The sequence below is a fragment of the Curcuma longa genome, chromosome 14, assembly GCF_044706935.1.
Source record: "Curcuma longa cultivar G26 ecotype Majalengka, Jawa Barat chromosome 14, ITB_CL_G26_1.1, whole genome shotgun sequence".
NCBI lineage: Eukaryota > Viridiplantae > Streptophyta > Magnoliopsida > Zingiberales > Zingiberaceae > Curcuma > Curcuma longa.
Genome location: NC_133874.1, coordinates 9616514 through 9639035, shown reverse-complemented (window position 1 = coordinate 9639035; position 22522 = coordinate 9616514). Strand labels below are relative to the sequence as shown.

At 37.3% G+C, this 22522-nt stretch overlaps 1 protein-coding gene and 1 pseudogene across 1 annotated transcript; both read left to right on the top strand.

The window, feature by feature from the left end:
- Window positions 1–3925: 3925 nt before the first annotated feature.
- Window positions 3926–12582, top strand: LOC141844928 (CDPK-related kinase 1-like). The gene is made up of 11 exons (XM_074732907.1): window positions 3926–4845; window positions 9006–9136; window positions 9984–10025; window positions 10148–10256; window positions 10429–10507; window positions 10595–10891; window positions 10968–11080; window positions 11392–11499; window positions 11581–11643; window positions 11733–11900; window positions 12044–12582. The coding sequence occupies exons 1-11, from the start codon at window positions 4363–4365 to the stop codon at window positions 12179–12181; spliced, it is 1731 nt and encodes a 576-aa protein (XP_074589008.1). The 5' UTR covers window positions 3926–4362; the 3' UTR covers window positions 12182–12582.
- Window positions 12583–19393: 6811 nt separating this feature from the next.
- On the top strand, window positions 19394–20597 carry LOC141844868 (uncharacterized; annotated as a pseudogene).
- Window positions 20598–22522: the final 1925 nt, after the last annotated feature.

Here is a 22522-nt window from a genome sequence, read left to right as displayed (position 1 = left end):
AGTACAAGGTTGGAGTTGTAGCCCAGGCCTATAAACAAAAGGAAAACATTGACTATTTTGATACTTATTCAAGTATTAATCATCATCACAGTGATATATAGTTGAGGATAGTTGGCATATATAGTATACATATCAGTGGCGAAGGAGATTAGGAGGAGTGGAGGATAGTTGGCAACTCTAACATACACCTATGGTTGTGAGCTGACACCTATATACAAATCGAGCAAAGGGGATACCTCTCACTACAGAGATTAGCATAGTTGATGTGTACTGGTGGAGGAGGAGTTAGGGAGGATAGGAGGATCAGAGATGTGCATCTGTTGAATTTAGCTACATCAATGCGACACTGATATCTAGGTAGCCAGGGTGAAGTGGAGGGGATTAGGTAGGAAGATAAACAGCTCGAGGATAGTATATGCATCTCTGCATACACCAGTTGCTATGGGCTGACTTATATATGTACAATACACCTCTCATTATAGAGATCGATATTCCACATTCAACTTTCTACAGTGCAGCAACATCAACGAATAAGGAGATGGGGAGGCTAGGAGGATGGATGATAGGTAAATGCATGTGGGTTGGTCAATAGCCTAGTAGACGATGATAGGTAGGATATCAGAGGATGAGTTAGGTTACTACCTACATTAGGCCCAATGGATGATGACAGGAGGAATACCAGAGGATGAGATAGGCTGCCATCTAATCTAGCAGACTGGATCATGGTGGGCCCAAGTTTGAGGCTTGTTTTGTGGTTTGTATATTAGATAGTAATCTTTATCGCAAGGATGGTACTCATGAGGTACACATATATGTATATGAGATCATATACCTTAGATAGCTACTCAGATAGGATAATCCATTAATAAATGAATATCTCTGGATATGTGTAGGGTTGTGCATTCTGATGATATATATTTATCTTTCTTTAAAAAAAAAGGGCATATAGAGGGCCAAGTAGAAGATTTATCATGAGTATAGATAGAACTATTGATTGTCAAAAAAGAATTATTCAATCCTATGAGGAACTGCATATAGCTTGCCCTTTTTCTTCTTTTTTAGCAAGTCCTTTAAGATTCCTGCAAGTGCAAGTGATCGAGTCATAATAAAAAGCAAGTTGATCCGAAAGGGCCTTTATCTTGGTGTAATAACACACAAATTTCTTGTTATATTTTAAAAGTCCAAGTGTCATTCCCTTACAAGAACTTATCATATAAACACTCTATACTTCGGCTACAAATTCTATATAAATAATATTACTTGCAATGTTAGAATCACTAGAATTAAGGATCCATGAAAGAACTATATGACTATAATACTTCCCATACTAGAAATTATCAATTTAACTGTCAATTTTGTTCTTCACATTATGATCTATTTACATCGCATGGTTTCTCATCCATAATTATTTCCATCAAATGTTTAAATACAACAACAGCCAAAGTCTTATCCCACTTGATGAAATCGGCCATCCAATGATTTAAATACCAACTCTAAACTAGAACATGTTTTTATTCCAAATATGTTTGACCAATTTTATTAATTGAGAACATTCCAACAACAAAAGCAAATAAATTAAATAAATTGCCTAATGACACTTTTCTTCTTCTTCTTCTTGATGTTATTAGTTTTAAACCTTCTTCTTCTGTCATGATCTTCTCCATTAACAGGCAGACTTTGACATCTACCTGTAAAACATCTTTCAGATAAGGACACAGATAGCGTCATCATCCATACAATCATTTTCCTATATTTTAGTGTATTTTTTTCCAGTATTCCAATCCTCACTCCATTTGGTAAGCTCCATAATGCTCCAACCAATTCATATAAATCAGTGTCTCAATCATCATGTCTAAGCATCAATGTTCATTGTGGCGTTAGGTTGCATAAGGTTTCACAGGCTGTGACAAGATCTGCCATCCCCAGTTTTTTTTAACCTTACGAAGACATCATCTCCTTCAGCAAGATATACATGGAAGAAAGCTGTCACAATGTGAGGTCGAAGGTGAAGGTAATTAAACAAGTTGAAGAGGTCATGCCCAATCTCTTTGACATAAAGCTGGCCTGCATCTCTGCTGCATCCATTAATAAGCAGTGCAATTATTGCAGCCAGAACTGCAAGAAACAGAGCTCAAGAGCCCAGCAGAGTCACTGGTTGACAGAAGTGCAACGGGGACGAACGCACCGAAATGCCTCAAGCCACTGGCTGATGAACTGAAAGAGGAGTCGACACTTGTGGGAGATGTAATGACAGTTGATGCAACTACAGTACTACAGTACCACACCAATTCATTCTCAACTAAACTGAGTGAGGGCCAACTGCTGAGTTTAATGATACATGTGGCTTTTAGGGAGCTATTTAAGTTGGTTGGGTGACTAGTTATGAGTGTGCCAATAAATCGATTTACTTTCGGAAAAGGTATATAATAAGCCTCAAAGGAGCTCTCTGTCGAGATGATCACTCTCCGTCTTCATTAGACTCTTCGACTTTCGCTTCAAAATGGTGCACTTGATGCATAAGCAAGCTTCTGATAACTCAAATTGCATTTGTTAGATATTGGAGTCTTAAAGGACCAATATAGTTTTGTGAAAAATTAAGGTGCTATCAATCAATGAAAGTCGTAATTGATTTCAAATTTGGAATCTACGTTTCGCGTAGATGGATCTAGACTATTAATTTGCTCAAAACCAATTAAGGATGAATGAAAAATTAATTATTCAAAATCGGCCCAGAATAACATTAATTATTAATTAATGTTATATATAAGGAAATATATGGGGAATAATCCCATATCGGAGAATTTTGATGAGTTTTTTTCCTTATTAATGTTGTTGTGTTAATGAAGTTAACCCAAAAGCCCATATGTTCTCTTCTCATAGGCGAGCAAGTGCTTGCGCCTGTGAGCCCGCCACGCACGCACGCCTGTAATAGGTGCTTTGTCGGCGCACTTTGTACTTCTGTCACTTGGATAGTGCCAGGTGACGTGGCAGTGCTTATGTGGCACTCGGGTGACATGTCAGACTCACATATGACGTGGCAGTGCCTATGTGGCATCCACGTAAGCAAGGAGAGATGACTGGACTGCTGACTGGGCGAACGGATGACAACTCTTGATCAAAAAGGTGTGATGGAGTCTAAAATGTCTAGAAGGTTCGCTGGAGCAATATCGTTTACGGAGATAGTATTGAATACTAGTCTCGACGATTTATCAATTTTGGAATAATATCGTTTACGGAGATAATATTGAATACTAGCCTCGACAATCTATCAATTTGCATCCTCCAAGCTACCGGAAATAACACTTCTTAGTATTGATTAGTCTGCAGTTTTGCAACGCCACATGGATCCTCGTGTAATCTGAGCTGTCTTGAGGGAGTTGGGATACCTTGAATGAATGAGATGCTGATGCATCTCAACGCGATTACTATTTACATGTTTCCATGAACTCCCCAAATTGCACCAGGGGAAGGTACATTGACATAAATGAGTCCCAAGTCTCAACAAACCTTGTGCAGGAACACAGTTCACAAGAAGTGTTTATAACTTTTTTTTTTTTTGTGTGTGTTTGTCTCATGGGACCACAAGGTTCAGATTCCAGACAAGAATTAGTTGTCATTAGTCAAAACGATTCTGTTTTATCAGGAAAGGAAAAGTTTTTAATCTCTACTGGAAGAAGAATCAGAAATGGCCTCTTTATCTTATCCTGCTGTTTCAGAATATATTCTTCAGGAATATGATCTCAGTGGATGAATCATGGAACATTTTATACTCTTCGAGTTAGGCACACAATGGCAATCGAGCAATCGAGTCAAACTTGCATGAATGCTCAATCACAGAGATGAACAGGGAAATCAGAAGATGCAAAGGGAAAAAAAAAACAGTTCTTTATTTGGGTGGCTGAAAAAGGACAGGCTGTGAGTGAGGCACAGAAGCAAGCTCAAATGTTAGATATGGCGTTATTTCCTTAATCGCCAGCAGGTTCCATCCACCATCGTCCAAGAGCTGCAAAAAGCAAAAGCAAGGGATTCCTTCCTCTCTCTCTCTCATTGTTTCCACTTCAACCTGCTGAAAGAAGGCAAACACTGAGTTTTCCCTGCATTGTACAAGGATTTGCAATGCTCGGCCACTGCGTCTCGCTTTGATCCTTTGTTCTTCGCTTTGCGTCTTCCCGTTCCAAAGTTTCCTCCTTTTCCTCTCTCTACTCTAAAAAGTTGAGCTTTGCTGTTGTTTTCTCTCCTTTCCCCCTTCCTTTCGCAAGTTTGATTCTTTTCTTACTTCTTTGTTAATCTTTTCTGCTTGTCTTCCTGCCTATTGCGCTTCTGGTTCTTCACATCCTTGAATTTTTGGTTATTTAGATCTCCATGGGAATCTGCCATGGAAAGCATGTCCCGAACCTTGAATTCCAGGAAGAAGAGGGCCTGCCGGCGACTAACATTGGGCAGCCCACACCGATTCCGCGAACCCCGAAGCAAGGCAAGTTCCCCTTCTGCAGTCCAAGCCCTCTTCTAGGCTCTTACAAGAACTCGCCTGCCAACTTCAATGCGAGAACGCCGCTGAGATTTCTCAAGCGGCCCTTCCCTCCTCCGTCGCCTGCGAAACACATCAGGGCTCTCCTCGCTCGTCGGCACGGCCCGGTGAAGCCGAACGAGGCGTCGATCCCTGAGGGCAGCGAGGTGGAAGTGGGATTGGACAAGAACTTCGGATTCTCCAAGCAGTTCTTCTCAAAATTTGAACTTGCCGAGGAGGTTGGGCGTGGGCATTTTGGGTATACATGTGCTGCCAAGGTGAAGAAGGGAGACACGAAAGGAGAAGAGGTGGCCGTCAAGGTTATTCCCAAAACAAAGGTTCATCTCTTTCCCCACAGAGTTCTTTGTTTTCACAACATTTGCTTTCTTTCCACCATTTTTGTTACTTGCCTGAGTTCACTGTGTACCTCTCACAGTCAATTACCGAAATTTTTAAAAGAATTCTCGTTTATAGCTGGGATTTTATTCTTCAGTTTTATTCTATTTGTGATATTTGTTCTATAATCTACACCATGTCCTAATTGCATGATGTGATTTCTCTCCTTTTTTTTCTTCTTTGCTCATTTGGCATGTAAAGCAACATGATGCAATAATAGTCGAAGAAAACATAGAAGAGGAAATATGAGAATTGTGTGACTCAATCATCTAATCTTGCAGTGAAGGTTATGCCACATTTGGAGATCTGGTGTCACCCTCCGGAGGATAGTGTGATAAAAGGAAAACTACCATATATATTTATTTTAACAAACACAACAAAATCATATAAAGCAAAAGATCATATTGAGAGAATCGAAATACAATGAAATAAAACCAAAGGAATCAACAGGTGGAGATTTCTAGCAACTCTTTGTATTAGTTGAAACTATGATATTAATGTCTTTGCCTACAAAACTAGAGGCCAAGGACAATAGAAAATAAACACAAATTTGCTAAGTGGTATTCAGGAAAAATGTACATTAATATTATCTTAATTAAGAGGTTAAAAAAAATAGGAAACTCCAAATTTTATATTATACCTTTAAATTCTCATTTTAGTTATTTAATGTTTATATTTATCTATATATGGATCCTTTCCCCGGACCCCGCATGGCGGGAGCTTTGTGCACCGGGCTGTCCTTTATGTAATAAAGTATTTTTATTCCTTTTATTTCAATTATTTATTAACATTTAGAGTTACTATTGTTACTCTATATTATCATCAATTTTCTATTACAAGTTAATATAATTTTAGTTATCAACATTTAGTCTCCAATTATAAATTTATCACCAATAATGAATCTCTAGTAAATCCACTATGAAATGAATCACTGGGGTTACTCAACTGTATTACACTATTTGATCTATGGGCTAAATCACGCAAATAAATATTGACCACGAGCAACCCCTCGCTACTACATCCTCTCCATCGAACTCTATACAAGGCTAAATACAATCATTTTCTTGATATAGGTATGCAACTGACATGAACCCATGAGAATAATGTCTCTTGAACCCAAAACAAATTGAAGATAAACATAAAAAAGATTAAATGAATAATATGGATGATAAAACATCAACTCAATGCTTAGCAAAACATGAACCTGAGGTATATGAGATAGAAGACGCCACAACCTAAGATATTTAGGTTGATAGTTTAGATGAATGCTACATGGATTGCCTTGATAAGTTTTACTTCAATGAAGAACCAACAAGGAGAGTCTCACACGTGTAGTTGCCACCCCCTATTTATAACTAGAGTGACATAAGCCTAAAAGGCCTAAAGCTCATTTAGAAAAAACCTAAGCAAACTGCTTAGCTAATTTAAGCTTAAGTCATCATTACAACCCAAATGAAGGTAAAATTAGGACCTACATATTAAAATTTTTCCCACTATATATAAATAAGAGTTAAGTGACTAACTAAGCCCATCTAAGGCTTGAATTAGGATGGCTAGGCTATATGACTCACTCTTATCCAAATTTGATTCAATTGCAGCCTTTGTCTTGGCTTCTTCAATCAACTTATTAAGTGCTTCCTTCATCTTTTTAGCTCTAGCCCATGTAACCTTAATGTGTAATGGATCATCAAAAAGTTCTAAAATGTTCCATGATGTTAGCTTAATTCCCATCCTTAGTTTGCTTGGCCTCAACTCAGTCTTTATCTTTGTCTTCATCAACAACTCTTCAGATCTCTCAGAATTGTAAATTTGAAAAGTAGACAAGTCATTGCTCAAAAAAAATTTATTCATTTACCTCGCTGCCATGTCATGGTTAACTTTATTTGTTTTTATAAGGTTTCAATGTCTTTTGAAATCATCTTTTTCTCATATTTCTTATCTTCTTCCATCAATTTAGCACTAATTTATCAACATTCTTCATGAAAACCCAATGTGTCTTCTTACTTTTATGATCTTACGTGTATTTTCAATGTTGCCAAATCTTGCTCCAAGATTTTCCAATTAGCACTTACAACAATATTTCTTAGAGCCATAGTGATGCTAATGCTCTAGCATCATTTTTAGCAATGCAAGATTAAACATTAAGGTAATGAAAATTAGAAAAGATATTACTAGCCAAATGAAGAACAGTGAGGTAGAAAGTTAATAAATCAAGAAATATCTCATGGATATTTTTGTATTTTTGTTAAATGCAAGGAATGAAACAACTATGATATTATTATTATTATTATTTGCAGTAGATTCTAGGGATAAGATTTTCTTGAGAGAAATGGATGTAGCATAAAGATATTTATGCTAGTTACACAAATTAAAGAAATAAAATTGAGTGAGCTTGTGATAATATGAAACTGATGCTTTCATTTGATTGTTGAACCTTCCAATGCTATCCCATTTGATTTGCTTCTCAATTCTCATGTACACACTAAAATATGATATTTCAATAATGATAGAACTCATTTATCTATTTTGTTTTAGTTCTTAAAATATAATTGATGTGTTTTGTCTAGGTCATAATCTATTTGGTTTATTTTATTTTGACATATAAAGCCTACATATGAGGCTTAAGGCTATTGTTTGAGGGATTTATCAGGTTTCAATCATCAATAAAATTTTTGTTGAATTCCCTTTTCTTCTATGAAATCTCTAATTGAGGCGTGCATCCTTATTGAGATTTGTTGCCTCTGTCTACCAAGCTTTCATCCCACACCTTTAAAACTAGTTGTCACTAGGGCTGTAAACGAGTCAAGCTGAGCCAAGCTTCGTGGTGTTCGAGTTTGTTTGATAAGATAATTGAGCCAAACTGAACCGAGCTTAAAATAAACCAAGCCATTGAAATGGTTGTTCAAGCTTGGCTTGGTTTCTTTTTTATAAGCTTGAGCTTGGTTCGTTTAGATGTTATTAAACTCTTAGTTCAAACCTATTTGATTGTTTGAAAATTTTATAGTTTTAAACTTGTTTGATTAGTTATTAATCTTGATAATACAAATTTGTTTATTTATTTTTAAAGTTTCTTCAATTATTAGAATTTCACAAGCATTGTTCGTGAACATTGTTCATAAACTTTGTTTATGAATATTATTCACAAACAATTTACAATTCTTTTTCATGAACATTAATGAGATGAACACATATGTGTTCAAACTTGTTTATTTAGTTTAACAAGTTGTTCAAGCTTGTTCAAATTAAATTGACTTTATGTATATTGAATGAACATAAACAAGTTCTTACCAAGCCAAACATCAAATTTGCTCATGAATGTTTGGTTCATTTACAACTCTAGTTGTCACCTAACACCACCTCCAATTTTTCTCTAAATCCAATATGCTAGACCAACCTTCTTCCATGCCAATCACACACCCCTGCACTTGCCCCTGTTGTTTGCTTGATGTAGGGGTGCTTGTAAGCACCTTATGTTGCCGTGTTCCTCTTGCACAATCCATATTCATCAACTGCCATTAGTGCTTTTTTGTCCAGATGAAAGCCTCACTTCATCAAAGCATTACCAACACCATCCTCTCTTGCCTAACCCACTCCATTCTACCACTTAGCTATCACTACTGCTTTAGTCCACAAACCATGATGTCAACCATCAAGTAGATAGGGCACACTCCATCAATTCAGTCCATCGACCATGACTCTTGCATGTTTTTGTGTAAGACAACTCTTAAGGGCTAGTCCACAAACCATGAGCCAAAGTCATTCTACCCACTCTTCCTATATCAATGATCTACGCTAAAAGAGCCACAAGGAAAAGTCATGATCTTAGATCCAGGGACTCAATCTCGTGACAGCCTACACTGCAACATTGGGAGTGCTCCAATGAATGGTAATGTTATCTTCGATTAAGTTATGTCTTCTTTTCTCATTATGTAATGTTCCAGCTATTGGACTTACTATGTTTTCTTGGTTATCTATGTTTTATCGCATTTACTAAGATTTCAAAGTTGAGTTATTTCACAATACTTTCTAATTGATGTGTATTAGTAGTTCAGTACAAAACAAAACTATCCGCTTAACTAGTCTTTATGGAAATATTTTGCAGATGACAACTGCTATAGCTATTGAAGATGTGCATAGAGAAGTGAGAATATTAAGTTCTCTAACAGGGCATAAGAATGTAGTACATTTTTATGATGCTTACGAGGATGAAGATAATGTGTATATCGTAATGGAGTAAGTTGTACCACTTTAAGGCACTCTATTCTTCTAGCAATGGTCCTTTTGGAGATTAATATGATATTATTACATGAAAAATACATGTAGACAACTTCAGTTTGTTCTAACTTCTGAAGTTCTCTTCTTCATCCAATTAATGCTAATTCAATTGTCATACATTAAAATATCTTGCATTTATTCATCATAATAAAATGTGAACCTTTTTTGGAAATAATAAATCAGCATTTTCATCTCCAAACTGGATCTTTAATGGAAATCTTGGAATTGGAAACTAAAATCAGGCAAATTTATGATTTTAGTGCCACCAATTCAGAATGCTTGAATTAGCTATTGATTGATTAATGAAACATTTCAGTAACCACTTTACAGGGCAATAGCATGAATAAGGTACTATTGATGCACGAATGCATGTCTTCAAATTTGAGTTATATGAAGTCTCATAAAAGTTAAACTCTTAAAGATAGTAAAATATAATAAAATATACTCAGAGAAAATGGATTTTGTATTTCTTTTTCTCATGTACCTTCAGGTCATCTCTTCAGCAACTGATTTAGTCTTTAAACAATTGAAGAGGTTTTTCATTCTTCACATCAAGCATTGTGTATGCAACCCTAACATGTTTTATTTAACAAGTTAGTCATAATATAATTATACAAAATAGTTTTTGAAAATTTACTAAATTTTTCATTTGTAATTTATAGATAGTTATCATATGGCTTACAATCGTTCCTAGAAGCATACATTCAGCTACAACGTGCAGATCATTATCTAACAACTGAGTATTTCTATTGATTAAGCTCGTACGCTACCTTACATAATGTGGGCATTACTTTTTTTTCAACAGGTTATGCAAAGGTGGTGAATTATTGGAAAGGATTCTGTCAAGGTACTTGCATATTCAAAATTGTATTTCTGTTTAGCTTTCTACAGATTCTTATTTGAAAACCCCTTCTCATGGATTGAACTAAATGACTGAGTAGTAACTTTCCTTTTTATTTTTTTTTTAAGAGGTGGGAAGTATTCAGAAGAAGATGCAAAAGCTGTAATAGTTCAGATTCTGAGTGCCGTGTCCTTTTGTCACCTTCAAGGTGTTGTTCACCGAGATCTCAAGCCAGAGGTAGTTGTCTCTACAAACTTAAATTATCAAAGGTCGTGATGTAACAAATTCTGTTCTAGAAGAATCATACAGTCAATTTGTTATTACTGAATTTAAAATTTTTAAGTTTAAGATCATCGCAGGGTTAAGGTTTAAATGTCTTATAACTCGTGCTTCTGTTGTATTGCAACAGAATTTTCTTTTTACTTCAGGGGATGAGATGTCTACCTTAAAGGCCATAGATTTTGGTTTGTCTGACTTTGTAAAGCCAGGTTGGTTTTGTAACATTGCTCTAACTTCTAGTTATCAAATGCTTTTTGTTTTAATCTTGTAACCTAAACCTGCCATCTTCACTGCAGATGAGAGATTGAACGATATTGTTGGAAGTGCATATTATGTTGCACCTGAAGTTCTTCACCGATCATATGGAACTGAGGCGGACATGTGGAGTATCGGCGTAATTGCATATATTTTGCTCTGTGGTAGCCGTCCTTTTTGGGCACGTACAGAGTCAGGTATATTTCGAGCTGTTCTGAAAGCTGAGCCAAGCTTCGAAGAAGCTCCGTGGCCATCTCTATCTTCTCAATCCAAAGACTTTGTCAAGAAATTGCTGAATAAGGATTATCGAAAGAGAATGACTGCTACACAAGCTCTTTGTATGTTTCTCATTACGTTGGTTTGTTTTGAAAAAAGTGTATGGGCTGGTTAATAACTTAAAACAACTGATCTCAGGTCATCCTTGGCTGCAGAACCCCGAAAAGATTAAGATTCCTCTGGATATTATAGTCTTTAAGCTTATAAAAGCTTACATATGTTCGTCTTCTCTAAGGAAATCAGCATTACGGGTATGCTTTCTATTCCTATTTGAGAAAGTAGAAAATTTTGCACTGTACTTCGAACTTTTGAGAATGTATCCTCCTTAAATCTCCAAATATGCATGCGGGCGGGGGTTGTATTCACTAATTAAATCCAAAAGGACTAATCTGGCATCGACCTTCTGCTTTAAGAAGATAGTTACAGACTGAGACATCTGTAAACTTGTAACACCTAACAAAGGATCGATCTATTTTATCACAGAATTTAAGAAATAAAAGTGTATACTAATCAAATGCATCAAACTATGGTGATGCTACTAATTTGTTTCTTTATGTGACAGGCTCTTGCCAAGACCTTGACAGTAAATCAACTCTATTACCTTAGAGAGCAGTTTGCTATGTTAAATCCAAGCAAGAATGGTTATATCTCCCTCCAAAACTTAAAGACGGTTAGTTGATGGTTTGGTCGCAATCCACGACTTCTCCCCTTTTGTGGTAATCACATAACTTCAGAATTTTTCTCCTTTCAGGCTTTGTTAAAAAATTCAACAGAGGCAATGAAAGATGCAAAAATCCTTGATTTCGTTAGCATGGTAATACTTATCTGAAAACTCGGATTAGCTTAACAAAGTTTTGACTGATAAAGTTTGAAACATAATCAACTTTAGCTCTCTTGGATTAGGTAAGTTCCCTCCAATACACAAAGTTGGATTTCGAGGAATTTGCTGCAGCAGCAATAAGCGTGCATCAGATGGAAGCATTGGATACCTGGGAGCAGCATGCTCGTCAAGCCTATGAATTCTTCGAGAAAGATGGGAACAAGCCCATCATGATTGACGAACTTGCATCAGTATGTCATTACGTATCGAAAGAACAAATTCCATACTGAATCTACTAGTCACATTTAAAGTTTACATAACTTAGTATTCGTTAAATTCAACTATTCTATCATTCTGCAAATTTGCGGCCTCTAATGATCAAGTTCTCCTGCAGGAGCTCAGTCTCAGCCCATCAGTTCCAGTTCATGTTGTTCTTCAGGATTGGATAAGACATTCTGATGGAAAACTGAGTCTACTAGGATTTGTTAAACTTCTTCATGGTGTTTCTTCGCGCACAATTCTGAAAGCCTAGTGAAACTTTGCCTCTGTCAAGCATTGTGATAGATGTGCTCTCAGCAGACGATTGCGTAACAAGTTGAGAGAAGAACCAAACAATCTTTTCAATTCCTGAAATATGATCATCGAGTGGGCAAGCCAACCAAAGGTTTCAGCAGGCATGACAATGCAGCCGAAATCTTCCTCTTACAAATAATGGTTTCGATTCGCCATTCCAGTGGTTAGATGTACAGATGAGCATAGCAAATATAGGAGGTTGATGAAATTGAGGTCTGCAAATGGAGTTTACAAACCTGTGCTACTCTGTTTGTGCTCAATAAGATGTTTACTCTCTTAACCTGTGATGAGATATGTTCTGAACAATTAAGCAGCCTTGTGGTATTTTGCTGGGCCTGAAGTGTACATTAGTACATTAGTATTGAGTTAATCCTTGCAGCTTGTGTTCGCTATAATGCTCCTTAAGATGGAGCTCCATTGTTGCACCACTTCTCATTGAGTTGTCTTTGTTTTCGTGATATCGACCGTGTGGGACCGTTGGGATGGTAGATTCCACTTTTACTGAAGTTTTTGTTTATCTATTCATTAGTAACAAAGTCTTTATCTTATCAAATGGAGTTTTACTATATCCTCATTTATATTTAAATAAATTTTATTTTATTTTATCATTTTTAATTGATTTTTTTAAATTTTTTAATTAATGTACATATTTCTCATGATTTACATAATTTATTTGATCATTTAAATGCATACTCTTACCATTTGCAGGGTGTCTTATAATTTTCTCTTAATAATCATAATTATGACTTTGTAGTTAATATTTTTATTTTTTGTATTATTTATCCTTGTAATATTATTATCTCTACGACTCTCCAATGCTCTCATCTTTAGTTTTTTTATTCATAGACGAACTAAATTATCTTTCTCATTTATCATGGTGATGAATGCATTGTTATAGTGCAACACTTGAGCTAAAGAAGCTTAGAAAAGCTAGCCTTAACTAAAATTTTAAAATTATATCAAACTCATTTAACTGAAAATTACAATTTTTTTTAAAAAAATGAGAAGTAGTAGCTCGATGCAAATTTGTGGTTTTATTTTAGTTTTCTATTTAATTTATTAGTTTTCCATCAGCTCCATTTAAGTCAAATGAGTTATAACCAACTTTCATTAGTGAAAGGAGTTATAATCACAAAATAATAGAGGTAGAAATATTTTTGATATTAGTACAAGTATATAATTTCATTAGTTTCCTTTTATTAATTTGAGGATTTTAGATATAAATTGAAAATATCTTGATTAATTAAGATATAAAACTTTTATTATATCAAATCTAGAGGTATAAGAAATATTTGAAAGAATTTTTTTGATCTTGACATATGCAACAAAATTCCTATCGTCAAGAAATACCTCCATACAAAAGGACAAAGATTAAAAGATGTCTTTTATTTTTAGAATCATCAAGATGACACTCCATTTTAATTTTTTATTAAAAGGGTACCCATCTCATGTACAATTATTTAACTACCTTCTATTATACTATTTTCATTATTATCTCTCCCCTATATTTTTTTGTATAAATCTTGAACCATGAATGCATTGTACTAGCTATGAAACATAGTTGTTACAACTAAACTATCACACAATTGTAGCTATTACACAAGTGTAGCAGTTTACAAACCATAATTGTTACAATTATGAATGTTACGTAAGCTTTGAGAAGTTATAATTTTTGTCTCAGGTTGAACTATAAGACGCATAACATATCAATCAAATCTTGTTCAGAGATCTACATTTATCACTGGGTATAATTCATAACAGTACAATCTTAGGTCCAAAAAATACTATTTAAAGATTTTTCAAAAACCCTAAATAATTTTATTCCTTTCTATTAAGATTATTTTTCATATTATAACAGCTACGGGTTCATAGATATGATAACTGTTGTAGTTGTAGCAACTATGAAATCATGGATACTACAACTACAAGCTACAACTATTGTAGTTGTAGCATCTACGATATCATAGCTGTTACAACATGTGTAGCAGCTATAATACCGTAATAACTACGATACCATAGCTACTATAACATATATAATAGCTATAATTTTGTGGCTGCTATAACGCATCCAATTGATTAAGGATTTAAGCAATAATGAGAACAATACTGGAGATAGTTGTGTCAATTTACATGGGAATGGGGTGCCCTTTTGATAAAAAATTAAAGTAGGATGCCCCTTTAGCGATTTGGAAAAAAAGGACGCCTTCTTGATTTTTTTCACATAAAAAAATTCCCTTGAACATATATAAGATGTTTAGTTCTTGAATACAGGGGATGGGGGAAACAAGAGTTACAAAGAAAATGCAGCAATTTTCCAAACTGCATAGGTAGTTATGCATTTTTCCCAAATCGCATAGGTGGTTTTGAGATTGTCCAAATCGCATAGTGTGGCGTGGGTTCATTTTCCATTTTACCCTTGATCTTGTTGGCACATAATGTCTCGTGCATCCAAAGCAAAGACCACTCCAAACCGTGTTTGAAAATATTTCTCAGAGAAAGCGACCTTCATTCGAACCAAAGGCGACGATCGACGAACGGTGCAGTTTATTTTCCAACGAATAGTGATTTTCTACTATGCGAAAAGCCGAATGGAGAGAAGCTGACAAACTTCGAGTCAATGCCAATATTTTCTAGTGAATGGTGCAACTTCTTGTCAGAGAAAAAGGATAAGGGAGCATAGGTTAAAATCGTCGCTCTGTTGGAGTTTCATATCTGACAAACTTTCTAGCTTATTGTACAACGAAAAGGTGATCGGAGAAAACCTAACCAATGTAGCTCTGATGCAACTTTTTCTCCAGTAAACAATACAGTTTATGTCACCGACAGTCTTCAAGAGGCAACTGCTCCCGATGACATACCTCCCTCTTAACTACAAAATTGAAACTAACAAAACCTTGCTTTAGGCAGTGGCTTTGCTAGTTCTTTGTTATTGTATTAGAGTTGGGTTCAGCCGAGATGTTGGTCGTTGGATGTAAGCAACTGTTACGGTAGCTTGAAAATTTTTAAGTACTCATTAAATTCTATCAACAACATTCTAGATAATTTGTAAATTGTGTACGTGATGCTAACATCTTAAATTGCCCTTATCAATATTGTAGCTTGGGACATCTTCATAATATTGCCTTTTTGTCATTGTAGAAAAACCAATCACATTAGCTAGTAGTGATAGTTGAAATCATCGTGTGGGCAAAGTTTTATGTTCTAATTAATCTCGTGAAAACATACGATTTTCTTCTACTAATCTGTAAATGAATTAATATGATGTATAGATTAACATTATATGAAACCTTGGCAATGTGGTTTAGTAAATGTTGATTATCTTGTGTATGTAATGCTATGCATCTAGACTTTATTGTCTTTCCTTTTGTCTTCAAAGTTTCATTGACAATACCCTTAATCAATTAATAAATTTTGTGGTTACGATCTTAAGTTGCATGGTTTTTAAATGTTAAATTTTGAAATGTGTAACTAAAAATTTAGGAACATGTGATGATGTATTGACTTCACTTGGCTAGTGTTTTATAGAAATTTTCACATATATAATAGAAGTGATTGTTATTTACGGTTGCATCAATGCAAGGATCCATTTTCTGATGAATTGCTCTCACGTAAGATGGAATTGAGTGATTAACAAAAATAAAACTGACTCGGTGATGGTACATCAAACATAAATATCAGTGGTAGTAAGATGCCATCTTCCGATTCTTCCAGTGTTATGGTGAGTATCGAGGAGGATACAAATTTTAGATACAATTTGAAAGAAGAAGTTGTTAGTATTAAGGATGTCATAGGCCAGAGTTTGGAATAAATGTTTGAAGATACGTGAACCAAACTAAAATATTACAACATTATAATGCCAGCAGAAATTGAAAGGGATGTCTCTAGTGATTAATTTATAACGAATGATATATACTATTCAATAGATCTGCCAATGATCTTCAATGAGTATAGTGACCTTAAAAATATTTTTTCATTCGTTGAAGATGTCTATGTAATGAACTCAACTCTTATTGCATTGCAAGGGCAAGAACTAGAGGGGAGTGTGAATTTTTTTATTGATAAGGTAATATAAAATTTAATCTGTAATAAATTTTAAAAAATTATTTGAAATAGCAGTGCAATGTTTGCTTTGGTTGTTGTATGGGGGAGTGGCCCATTTTGTCTAGTATGCTTGCATGGATTGTAACACAGGCTTGACGTTGTAGCACCTACTAGTTGTAGCTGCTACAATGTAGACTTGATAATTGACAAGTATAAGGCCAGATTGATAATTAAAGGTTACCGACAATTGACAAATATAAGGTTAGATTGTTAATTAAAGGTTACCAACAAAGAGAAAGTCTTGATTACTTTGATACATATTCTCTGATATCAAAAATAACTTCCATTAGAGTGTTGTTGATTACTTTGATGACACAATTGACAAGTATAAGGCCAAATTAATAATTAAAGGTTACCGACAAAGAGAAAATCTTGATTACTTTGATGCATATTCTCTGGTATCGAAAATAACTTCCATTAGAGTGTTGTTGATTACTGCTTTATAAAATCTAGAAATACATCAGATGGATGTAAAGATAACTTTTTCAAATGAAGATTTAGAAGAGAAAATCTACATAGAATAATATGAGAGGTTTTATATACCAAAATAAAAAACTAAGGTTTGTAGATTAATGAAGTCGTTATATGGCTTGAAGCAAGCACCAAAGCAGTGACATGAAAATTTTGATAACGTTATGAAAGAAAGTGAATTTCAGATCAATGAATATGATAAATATGTCTACATGAGAGTCACAGAGAATGACTATGTCATCTTGTGCCTATATATAGATGACATACTTTTTTGGTGCAGGGAGCATCAAATAATCGAACTTTAGTTTTGATAATGATAAAAGATTCAAGTTAAGTGTGTGGTGATTAAATGAGTCGATCCAAGTGTGCAGGTAGCACAGGAAGTCCTAGTGAAAGCTAGGCAACAGAAGTCCTAATGTAAACTAGGCAGTGGAAGTCCTAGTGGAAATTAGGCAGTGGAAGTCTTGGCTGGAGGCTAGGAGACCTAACTTAAAGGGGTAGGTGGGAAGTCCTGGTTTGGAGGACTAGGTAGGAAGACTAGACGGATCAAGTGCACCAGATGGAAGTCTAGGCAGGTCAAGTAGATCAAATATCTAACAGTGGAAGTCTAGGCAGGTCAGGTGGATCAGATGTCTAGAGTGGAAGTCTAGACAAGTCATGTGAACCAGATGTCTAGTAGGAAACTTGAGGGCCGAAGATCGAGGCTAAACAGAAGTCCAACAAGTTTGGAGGTTAAAAAACTTAGTTAGCAAACAGGTAAATTCTCCCAAGTGGAGTGGGTAAGAGCGCGTTCCCAATAAGAGAACAGTAGGTATTGGTCTGACCCAGAATTTTATTGAAAATCCAAAGTCAAGACCAAAACAGTTGACAAACTGTTTAACTTTCCTATTATACTTTGTCTTTTTGCTAACTTGTAATGCACGAAAGAAGGGCTAGAACTTGGTGTTCCGGACGCCCTTATCTGGATTCAGGCGACTGAACTCCATGCGCCCAGATGGATTCCAAACGACTGGATGTCAGCGGAACGGGGTCAGCAAAGTAGTGAGGTGGCAGAGTCCCAGTGGTCGGGACACCTCAACTTCCAGGCGCTCGGATCGGTTCCAGGCACCCCAGATCTGGATAAGTGTTATGGAGTCAAAGGTTCATCTGGAACCTCCATGTCAGTATACAAGCGCAGTCGAAAAGGGATACAAGTGCCTGAAAGTGCTAAGTCAGCAGCGCTGATTGTGGATCGACGGATAACGTGGAGGCGAAGGCTTCCAGGAGCCCGAAAAGCCTAATAAAAGAGCCTCGAGAGAGACCCCTCCTCGAGGGAGACCCCTCAGAGCATCATTCTATAGACAAGCGATGACCGTCTGCATACGAAACATCATCCAAGAGCATCATCGTAATGTTGAAGAGCTGCACAAGAAGTCGACATCTTCATTCCTTCGGTAACTTTAGTTTTGTACTTAATTTTATAAGGACAGTGTCGTTGTTACCAATCCTACATTTTGTATTCGCTAACTCCCTTTCGTAAGAGGGCAGTTGTATAGTTGATTGTTCGTCGAAAATGATCATCTGATCATGAGCCTTGGAGTAGCAGTTTGTGGGTGTGAACCAAGTAAATACCAGTGTGCTCTTCTCTTGTGTTTGTTATTTTTCGTTGCATGTTTACACAACTCTGATCGCAAGAATTCACGAGCATTTTTACAAAATTTGAAAACGCTACGAAAGCACTATTTACCACCCTAAAGCGACGTCGTCTCCTCCCCAGCGCCACGACCGCCGAAGCGTACCGCTCGCGATCGGCACCTCCCATAGCCGCGACACTCTCCGATTCTGTGTCGCGACGCCGTTGCCAGTAGCAACGTCACCTGCAGATTGCCGCAAGTCCCGACGCCTCCGGCCGCGAGCGCCGACGCCCTCTGCCGCTGTCCCCTCACCATACCACCATCCACTTTTTCTTCTCCTCTCCAAGCAGCAACCTCCCTCCCTAAAAATCTTGCCATCGATCTCTTTCTAACCGGAGTAGAAGTCGGCTAAGATTGGAATTTCGGTCGTGCTCGGCGCATCCTCGATCTCTACTCCCATCTGCGCATTCTGGAATAAGGTGATAACTTCTGTTTGATTTCGCTTTGTTTTGATGCTCGTACTCCTTTTTGTTGCTACTGTTTTGCTGCTACGAGAGTTGTAAATGCTGTTCTCTCTCCCTCTCTTGTCGTTGCTGCTCGTGAAGCGTAATAAACAAGAAAACATCGTAGGTTCCCTATGTGCATTTAATTTGAACAGATTTCATTTTATTAGTGGGGGTAGCGATGAAGATTGAGAGAGTATCAAAAATATTGGTGCTTTTAGGGAAGTGTGGTGCTTTTAGGGAAGTGTGAAACGTCAGGTTCTTATGCTCTTTTAAGAATATAATACTCATATGAAATTGAAGTATATGTTCAAGAATTCATATGGTATAATTATATTAAGTGTATGAGTTAGAAGACAGAATGTGTAGTAGTTAAATACATTACGATTCAATTCGATACGTTTAGTATTATAATGTTTATTTTGAGTTTTGAGTTATTGTTATATTATGTTTGTAGATACTAGTTCGAGTGGAGCACGTTGATCTGCTGACACTCGGAGCTTGGTCGACTCAGAAAAGGTAGAGTTAGCTGCATACCATTTTAGAGGACAGGCAGCCACATGGTGGGAGACACAGCAGACTATTTTCGGAGATCGGGTTATTTCTTGACAGTTATTCAAGGAGGCATTTGAGAGACAATATTTTCTGGCAGCATTTTGTATTGCTCGACGTCAGGAATTCATAAATCTCAAGCAGGGTAATCGAAGCGTTATGGACTACAATGCGGAGTTTAATCGACTTGCGGAATTTTGCCCATACCTGGTAGCTCAAGACGATCAGCGTATGCTGCACTTTATACAGGGACTTGCAGCATATATTCGGGCCAAGATGGCTGGATTTTTGGTTACTACTTATCAAGAGGCACTGGACCGAGCTATTATGATTGAGGTAACTCAGCAACAAATTTCTCAAGAAAGGGAAGCTAGTCGGCAAACCTCGCAGACATCACATGCTAGACAGCAGAGTCGTCGTCGGTTTCGTGACCAGGATGCAACTAAAGAGGATACAACTAAAGAGTCTTCACAGCCACAGAAGGTGGCCAAGGTAGCACAGGGATCTAGTCGGTCACGCCCATCTCAGCACGGCCAAACCCCCACAAAATGTTTTCAATGTGGTGCATTCAATCATACGGCAGCAGAATGTTCACTGGATCGTAGCATATGCTTCTACTGTAAATTACCGGGGCATCAACAAAAAGATTGTACCTTGAGGGCACAACATCGAGCTGGAGGATCACAATCTCAGCGGACTCAGCCTGCACCACGACCTCCACAATCTCGGCAGCAGAAAGGACCGCAGAGATTTCCACAGCACCGGCCACAAAATCCCCCACCTACCCAGGTTGCTCCACAGCCACAACTTTTCCAGTTACAGTCCCAAGTGAGGAGCGAGTACCAGACTATACCTCCATTCCAACAGAACTTGTCAGCTTTGCCTCAGCCGTACTGGTTAGCTCCGCCACAGCAGTATCTGCCTCCTCCACCTCAGTAGTATTTACTACCTTCAGCCCAGCAGTATCCATTGCTGCCTTATCAGCCTTCGACCCAGACGTACCAGTTTTCACAAGATCAGAGTCAACCTTCTTCTTCTGTCTAGAGGGGTCAGCAGTCGAGTTCGGAGGCAGGACGCGTATATGCCTTGACGCGTGAGGAGGCACAGCGAGCTGGAGGATCGGTTATCCGAGGTATTATTTATGTTTATAATTTTCCTGCAACTATATTGATAGATACTGGTAGCTCGCACTCTTTTATTTCCCCGAAATTCGTATGCAAAATAGGGAGGGTTCCAACCCTTCGATCATATGGTTTATCGGTGTTGACTCCATCTGGTGGGGTATTAATGTCAATTGAGGAGGTGAAGAGTTGCCCTTTGAATTTTGATGGTCGGATCCTCATAATAGATCTACAAGTATTAGAGATGACCGAATTTGACATCATTTTGAGTATGGATTGGCTATCAGAATACCACGCCACGGTTGATTGTCGAGGTAAAGTGGTGACCTTCCGGTCCTTAGCTCAGCCATCATGGGAATTTACAGGGATTAACGATCGTGGGGTATCTATCATCTCAGCTCTTCAGGCTCAGCAGTTGTTGGCTCGGGGATGCGAGGGATACCTTTTATCGTTAGTAAGTACTGCTATGGATAATTCTATACAACTTCCTGATGTTCCTATCGTTTGTGAATATCCGGATGTATTTCCAGAAGACCTTCCGGGTGTGCCACCTCCACGACAAGTAGAATTTGTTATTGAGTTGCTACCTGGTACAGCTCCAATATCGAAAGCTCCATATCGGATGGCACCAAAAGAACTAGAGGAACTCAAGGTCCAGCTTCAAGAGTTACTCGACAAGGGTTTCATTCGCCCTAGTATTTCTCCTTGGGGAGCTCCGGTTCTGTTTGTTAAGAAAAAGGATGGTTCCTTGCGGCTCTGCATTGATTATAGGCAATTAAATTCAGTAACTATCAAGAACAAGTATCCTCTACCCAGAATTGATGATTTGTTTGATCAGCTTAAGGGTACTTGTGTATACTCGAAGATTGATCTGAGATCAGGCTATCACCAGTTACGAGTTCGAGATATCGATATTCAGAAGACTGCCTTCCGTACCCGTACGGACATTATGAGTTTTTGATAATGCCATTTGGGCTTACCAATGCTCCTGCAGCATTTATGGATTTAATGAACCGGGTATTTCTGGAATATCTAGATCGTTTTGTGATTGTCTTCATAGATGATATCTTGGTATATTCTCGATCAGAGGAGGAACATGAACAACACCTCAGAATGGTTTTATAAGTACTACGGAAAGAGCGCCTATATGCAAAGTTCAGTAAATGCGCTTTTTGGCTTTCTTCTGTGGGATTTCTTGGGCATGTAATTTTTAGCAAAGGGATTTCGGTAGACCCCCAGAAAATTGAAGCGGTTGTCAAATGGGAATCACCAAAAATAGTACAGGAGATTCGCAGCTTTCTCTTGGATTAGCTGGGTATTACCGGAGGTTCGTGGAAGGGTTTTCTAGTATTGTCGCGCCTATGACTCGGTTGACTAAAAAGGGAGTCAAATTTACTTGGTCAGACGCTTGTGAAGCAAGCTTTCAAGAGCTCAAGCAGAGATTGGTGAGTGCTCCAGTCTTAGTTGTTCCCTCCGGAGAGGATGGATTTATTTTGTATACGGATGCCTCGATTCAAGGATTGGGTGCAGTTTTAATGCAACATGGTCGAGTGGTGGCTTATGCTTCCCGGCAACTGAAAGACCATGAGAAGAATTACCCGGTACACGATTTAGAGCTGGCGGCTATCATCTTCGCACTTAAGATTTGGAGGCATTATCTCTACGGTATTACCTTCGAGATATTCACAAATCACAAGAGCTTAAAGTATTTGTTTACGCAGAAAGAGTTAAACCTTAGACAAAGAAGGTGGATGGAGTTTCTAAAAGACTATGACTGCACTATTAACTACCATCCTGGAAAAGCTAATGTAGTAGCAGATGCGTTGAGCAGAAAGTCCAGAGGGGTATTGGCATGCCATAGAGTTGCAGTGACTGAGATAGTCAAACAATTTTCGGAGTTAGATTTGAATGAGGAAGGACCAACACAACGTGGTATATT

What these genes read in the sequence shown, in the direction of transcription:
- LOC141844928 (XM_074732907.1), top strand. Translation starts at nt 4,363, where the DNA reads ATGGGAATCTGCCATGGAAAGCATGTCCCGAACCTTGAATTCCAGGAA. An exon ending in AGGTTATTCCCAAAACAAAG is followed by an intron (nt 4,846 to 9,005) that starts GTTCATCTCTTT and finishes AATATTTTGCAG; the next exon opens with ATGACAACTGCTATAGCTAT. An exon ending in TAAGGAAATCAGCATTACGG is followed by an intron (nt 11,081 to 11,391) that starts GTATGCTTTCTA and finishes TTTATGTGACAG; the next exon opens with GCTCTTGCCAAGACCTTGAC.